General features: G+C 39.1%; 1 protein-coding gene across 1 annotated transcript in view; it reads right to left on the bottom strand.

The window, feature by feature from the left end:
- FAM180B (family with sequence similarity 180 member B) overlaps window positions 1-4,459 on the bottom strand; it is a 10,383-nt gene extending 5,924 nt beyond the window's left edge. The window contains exon 1 of the mRNA XM_039357254.1: window positions 1,706-4,459. Coding sequence (XP_039213188.1) covers window positions 1,706-1,826 — 121 coding nt within the window. The 5' untranslated portion in view covers window positions 1,827-4,459. The remainder of the gene's footprint in view (window positions 1-1,705) is intronic.
- Window positions 4,460-7,144: the final 2,685 nt, after the last annotated feature.

The raw sequence follows: 7,144 nt of genomic DNA on the forward strand, positions 1-7,144 counted from the left end.
TCAAGATTTCATTCTAAATTCTTTAACTTCAGGAGTGCTTACCATTTAATAACTAAATCATGCAATTCTGTTTGAAGAAATCTATACTTCCTTCCAGAGGGAGTTACAGGCACTTCGATTAAAGACAGATGTTTGTAATGTTGAGTAACATTTGGTTTGGAGAACCATTTATTTTTTCCTAATATATAACTTTTGAGGTTCAAAGGCTATGTTTTATATATTCTGATAAAATGACACTGATTAGGTCCTGATAGCTATCATCTCAGGCAGCCTAGCATGACTTTTAAAAAGAAAGTTGTCACTGGAAAGTATTTCTTTGCCTCTAAGAGCCAAATAACATATTAACGTTCCTGAATTCAAAATGACTAATTTTTAGAGTTTCTTACATTGTCCTCTTCATCTGTCCCAAATATAACTGTTTCATATTCTATAACCCATTTATAATGAAATCATATTCTCTACAATAATTCCATGTTCTTTATTTTTGAAAAGGAAGTGAACCACAATTCTGATGTGATTTTAAAAGGAGAGCAGCAGCCAAACAGAAACTATTAGAAATTTTCATGGAGATAGATCATTGTAATTGTTTTTGTTTTATAATGTACTCTGCCCAGAAAATTTTGTTGAGATGGGCGGCCGTAAAAATCTAAATAAATGAATAAATATTCCCAGTTTATAAGAAATGTTTATTTCAAGGAAAAATCTGCCTCTGTTTATTCTAGAACTTAAACAGGAAAAGAAATCTAATATCTTAAACAGGAAAATAAGTTCTAAGATTATAAGTGAAAAATATTTGAGCTTTTGTTCTGCTTAAAGTCAAAAGGCTGCATTTTAATTTCTAGTCTCACACTTTCAGGCATTTATAGCTGCATAAAAAGCAGCAAAACTATGAATGCAGATTCTCCTGCCATCCTTTCATAAAATCTGCACGCAGTGGAAACCCTTTATCAGTTGAATTTGTTCCACGTATAGCAAAAGCCCAGTGGCTTTCCTGCAAGAAAAATAACCTTTGCAAACATCCTTGCATGGGTTTCAATCTATTAAGATTGCTTGGGATTATATGGCAGGAATCAACAATTTCCTACACAGCTGCACATAATGGGAAGCTTTCGGGCATATGTTTTAGCCCTCCAGTAACAGGAATGCAGGATTCTCTGCCCTTGCCAAACTTCTCCCTTTTACACAAGTTATTCCAAAGGTACTTTTTCCAGAAAGTAACTGGACTTTCTTGGGTTTTTTTTTCTTTGAAAACATTTCACTTATCATCCAAGAAGCTTCTTCGGTTCTAAATTAGTGTAATTAATTAAGCTAATTAATTTAGTGCCAGCAGAGGAGGCATGCTATGGGCCCCATTGGAATCCGGCTAGTTGGGGCCCAGGAAAAGAGCCTTCTCTGCTGTTGGCACCAGCCCTTCGGAACATCTTGCCTCCCAGAGCGAGGTTGACTCCCACCCTTCTGACCTTCCATAAGAACTTAAAGACCTGGCTCTGCCAACTGGCTTGGGGCTCCAGTTCTCCCCTTCTTATCCTTCCCCCTCCATCCCCGTGTTTTAATTGAGGCTCAGTATTTGGATCTTTACAATATTTGATGTATATCTTTCAGGTTTTGTATAGTTTTATCTTTTAATATTGTAAGCCACCCAGAATTACCCTGTGGCAAGATGGGTGGCCAATACATTTTATAAACAAACAAACAAACAACCTACCTGTCTGGCTCTGGGATCCAGCAATCACAAAGAGAAGCAGAACTGCCCAGACAGAAGGTCTGAAATGTAGCTGGAGACTTTGAGCCATGTCGAAAAGAATCCTTGTCCTTTCTGCGGCCATACAAATTGGGTGAAGATAATTCTGTTTACTGCAAATTCTTTCCCCTCTTTTCAATCCCAGAGGCCACTGCTGGAATAGTTTCTTCGCTTCTGTTCCAGTGCTGGGAAGAGTTTGCAGTTGACTTCTGTTCCTAAAAGGTAGTTTCCATCACAGGGCAAATGCTCAGAACTCTCTGCCAACACAAGTCCCATTTATTTCCCACTTGGAGCACCAGGCTGTTCCTTATTTTATTTCTGGCATTTCATTTTAAGTTTCTGACTTTTTTTTTTCCCCATGGAAAGGATACTAGTTTTTTTGCTCTTAGAGCAAAGTGCATGCTTTAGAAACTAAGAGTTCGTATTGAATATTTAAAACAGAGTCATAACAAGCCCTTTTTCAAAAGCCAAGATGCTTCCCTTCAAGACAGGCAACAGCTTGCATTGCTGTGTTTAAACCATTACTTCTAACATTTGCTTTCCAGCAGTTTAACAGAAGACCAATCCTTACATACCATGGGAGGGTGGATCTGTCAAATGCCTCCGTTTTGCAGCATCCAGCACACATATTTCACTGGAAAGTTACTTCTGCTCTCCAAATCCACAGCCGTGTCCCTCAAGGAAACTTAGTCACATAACACAGCTCTCCCCACCATCTTCTAACATCAGCCGGGTTATTGCCACACATGAAAGAAGCTGGATAGTCTTTGTGAGTACATCCTACATAAAGTTTCAGAAACCATCTGGGTAGCAGATGACTATTGATTATTATATTATTTTTAGAATTTCAGCCCAACAGGATTACGAGACGTTGAAGCCTTGTGTTTCTGCAGCTGGAGTGACTGAAAGAATGAAAGCTATGTACTAAGACAGTGATGGTGAATCTATGTCACACATCAAAGGAGACACACCATGATGTTTTGGCTGACATGCCAGCATTCGCCAACACTCAACAACAACTATTCTCAAAAGCACGCCCAGTTCCTGTGTGATTTTCAGAGGCTGAGGATGCCACGCAAGAATGTCCTTGCACAGCTTCTGGAGTCTTCAAAAATCACACAAAAGTGTTGCATCATCATCATCAAGAGTCCTGGTGGTGCAGTGGTTAGAATACAGTACTGCAGGCTACTTCTGCTGACTCCCAGCTGCCAGCAGGTTGGCAATTCGAGTCTCACCGACTCAAAGTTGGCTCAACCTTCCATCCTTCTGAGGTCGGTAAAATGAGGACCCAGATTGTTGGGGGCCATATGCTGACTCTGTAAACCACTTAGGGAGGGCTGTAAAGCACTGTGAAGCGGTATATAAGTCTGGGTGCTATTTCTATTGCTATCATCTTAGCCATTGTCTATCCTCTGCAGGATGAAGGTTTGTTCCACATGTTTCCAACCAGCACGATCTTGAGCTTTCTTTTGCCAATTGGGCCCATAATACTTGCTGATGTCATCGATCCATCTTGTTTTAGGTATCAATTGTGGATGCTTTTCATCAAGTGGCAATGGAAATGGGCTGGTCACATAGCAAGAAGAACTGGTGGAAGGTACACTAAGGCAATTAAAAAATGAATTCCACTTGCTAAAAAGTAGGGCATAATTTTATTTATTAAATTAAAAATATTTATTAAATTTATATGCTGCCCATCTCCCCCATAAGGTAATTCTGGGCAATTTTGCCCATTAATACTGCATGGTTTTCGAAGGCCGCAAAAGAGCATTCTCTTAAACTGTCTCAAAAACAAAGGCCTTGTGTGACTGAAGCAGTCTCAGGTAGGCCACAGGCCTTCTGGCTGTCAACAGAACACTGTCTGAAGGTAAGCATCACACAACAGATCCTGAGGCATACGCCAACAGAATCAAGTTAGTCATTTTTCAAATTTGTGACACGCTGAGGACAAAAAGTTCACCATGACTCCACTAAGACTTGGTAGCAACAAGATAAACCACATAGTCATAGCTCTTTCAATAAAAATGAGATGCAAACATAGAGGCTCCAGGGTCTCATGGGACGCCCAAAAGATTTGGAATGACCTCCTCCAATTTCCAAAGTTGTTACCAAAATGTGGCCTTGAGGGGGGAAATTATTAAATGTGTTATTGAAAGTAATATTAACTGTTTCATTTTAATTAATTTTAAACATTACATTCAAGCATGGCCCTATCTATTCCTTTTGGGTTATGGACCTTAGCAGGCCATTCAAAGCCAGGTGTGGCCTCAGGGCATAGCCAGCTTTGTTTCTTCCATCATGGTATTAACCAGTTGTGATTCTATATAGGCTAGAAGTGTTCAAAGGGGATGAAGTGGGATTTTTCCCACCTGCCCAAATCTACCTTTGCTTTGCATTAGAAAACACAAGTATGCTGTTCATGTTGTAATTTGAAACCTCAAATCATTAGCAAGATACCTGAATTCCATAAGCATCTTTGCTGATTTTAACATTTCTGGAAAAAAAAGATTGCCTAGCACAGGGATTATGATTTTCCCACTAGAGTTGAAACAGTTTACTTTCCTATAATCTTCCCACTAAAATATATACCAGGGGGTATATAATACAATGATTAAAGCAACATTACCATCCCTCAGACATCAAGCTTTTAAATTTTTCTAATCAGTTAAAGCAGTGGTTCTCAACCTTTTTAATGCTGCGACCCCCAACTGGTCGTAAGTCGAGGACTACTCAACCGGTCGTAAGTCGAGGACTACTCAACTGGTGCAGCACCGTGTGCAGAATGGGACTTTTGGCAGGCTCAGCAGAGCAGAGACAGCCTGGACAATTTCTATTGGCTTTTGAAAGCCAATAGAATTAGACTCTATTCAAGAGAGTCTATTCTTTTGGCTTTCAAAAGCCAATAGAATAAAAGGGAGTAGCACAGCTAAGGAAAAGGGGGGAAAATGGCGGACTGCATTGTTTGGCGACCCCCGTGAAATAGCCGTTCGATCCCAAATGGGGTCCCGACCCACAGGTTGGGAACCACTGAGCTAAAGAGAGTCAGACAATATTCCATTCACCTCTGTACTGGTTGAGGAAGATTGTTGATACTATATCCAAATATACCGCCATCTCTTTATCTTTAGTGCTTTCACCACTGATGAGAATAGTAGGGAGGAAAATCTGCTTCAATTGCAAACATACTACAAAACATTCAAGTGTTCTCCTTCCCCAACCATAATCACTCCAGATATATTAAATTATAGCCACTGTTGCTCAAGACAGTAGGAATTAAGGGAGCCACACAATTTTCTTCTACCACATCTGGAGACCAAAATTATGGGGAAGCAAGCCTGTTTCACATCATCTCCAAAAGGAGAAAGAGACCGATGACGATTCATGCACCCCAATCTCTTAGAAACAAAGCTCACAGTATTGTGATGGATTCTTTCCACATCCAATCACCTTATGTTGCTTCACTTTTTGCTCCGAACTTGGCATGACTTCTGCTGTTTCTAGAAATTTCACATGTTGCTGCAGATTTCTGACATTTAATGTGCATTAAATATTAATGTAACTTAAAACATCTGTATTCCAGATGCTGTTCTGGGCTCTAAATCCCAGTGATAAGAAACATTTTTAATTATTATTTGAAGTCAAGTTAAATACTTTGCTTGCAGATCTTTTCAGCTTCCAGTTCAATTCTCCACACCTTTATCATAACATCCTTCTTTTAGTGTAACTTTCTAAACTCACTATACTCAAAATACTCTGATCAGAATGTTTTGAAATGGACGTATTCCAAATAAACAAAACTTGAAATATTCTCTCATGTGTTCCACATGGAAGAAAATTTGAAACATTTCAAGTGTGGAACAGCTAGAATGAAGAAAGCAAACCAGCTGCTCTTTTGTTTTTCAATCCAAATCTATATAGTTAATAGAAAGGATGGTAATAAGACCTTGCCATCAGGCCTAAAAAAAAAAAAATAGCGAAAGAGGTGATTATTGAGGTGATTATTTGTTTTTTATATGCAATTTTTACATTTTCATAGGAGACAATGGAAGCAAAGCTTTAAGAACACGTTTCCCAGTCTGTTTGCATAAACATTCACAGAAACTCAGCGAAGAATGCATATGGCATTATTCACTTGAACAGAGTCCATGGACAGCAGCAAAAAGAAAAAAAAATAACTTATTTGACCATTGACTTCAAGCTGTTTTTCTCTTCCTAGTGCAGAATTATAGAAACAATTCTGTACTTGACAATCTGGCACCAATACTCAACAAGCAGACAAAAAAGCAATATGGCCTTGACATTTGACTATACAGATTCAAAGCAGATCAACAAGACCAGGTATATGTTCCATGTTACAAGTTAAAAACTAGAAAAACACCATTAGCAACATTCATGCCCAGCACAGTCCATTGCACAAATCAATCACAAGTTGCAATAGCTGGCTGTCAACCAAGAGCAGTCTTTAATAGTGGCTATGTTTGGGCTGGTCATCCAAAATTGCAGATATAACTCCCTGCTTGCGTCAGGCAAGCCGATGATTAGAATCCAGCCAGCATCTGTCTTTAAGTTAAATAAGCAGTTATTTTTCCCATTCACTCTTCTCACTCTATTCTTTGCCAATAGCAGCCTAGATAAAACCAGCTCCTCTTATTTTTCTGGCTTTGCTGAAAAAGAAAACTAAAAACCAAGCTTATTGCAATTTACAAAAGAAGTTACAAGATTAAAAGTTCTCAAAACACTCAAAACAGTGTTAATAAAGTATAAGGCAATGCTGTCAAGCCATGAGATTCTGTTCCCAACTTGAAGCTTTTGGAGCAACCATTTCAAGCTTGGAATTTCTTGCACATTTAAAAACCTTTATATATGCTGGCAGATGGCGAGCATCTCGCTCATGACTTCCCATATTCCTCAATAATAGACACTGAAATCCTGGGAAGGCTATTCTGATTAATGTTCCAAGTAATGGTGGCTGCATCATTATAGCTATAATTCAGAATGACACACAGTCTCAACAGTCCAGTTCTATGATATATGTTCCCAACTTTCTACCTATAGAAACTCCGGACAGCTTTTTATCAAAAGTGTGAAAACATAAATCAAAATATAGTGTGCATGAATACACTTGTGAATGATGAATAGTTATAAGGCCTTGAAGATCTGCTCACCCATTCATTGCCTGGAGGCTTTTTGCTCTCCCGAAGAGAAGCTCAGCTCACCACTCATTACATGCTCATTTTCCTTTAACTCCTTTCATTGTCTCTCCCCTCCTTTATTCCCCCATGCATCCCTGCCTAGAACCCATCAGGCTCCCCCACAAAGCCAATGAGTGACAGGCGGTCTTAGCAACAGCAGTAGCCAATAGCACTTAGACTTATATATCGCTTCATAGTGCTTTACAGCCCT

The sequence above is a fragment of the Crotalus tigris genome, unplaced genomic scaffold (assembly GCF_016545835.1).
Source record: "Crotalus tigris isolate CLP2741 ecotype Arizona unplaced genomic scaffold, ASM1654583v1 scf7180000017576.4783729, whole genome shotgun sequence".
In the NCBI taxonomy this organism is placed as follows: domain Eukaryota; kingdom Metazoa; phylum Chordata; class Lepidosauria; order Squamata; family Viperidae; genus Crotalus; species Crotalus tigris.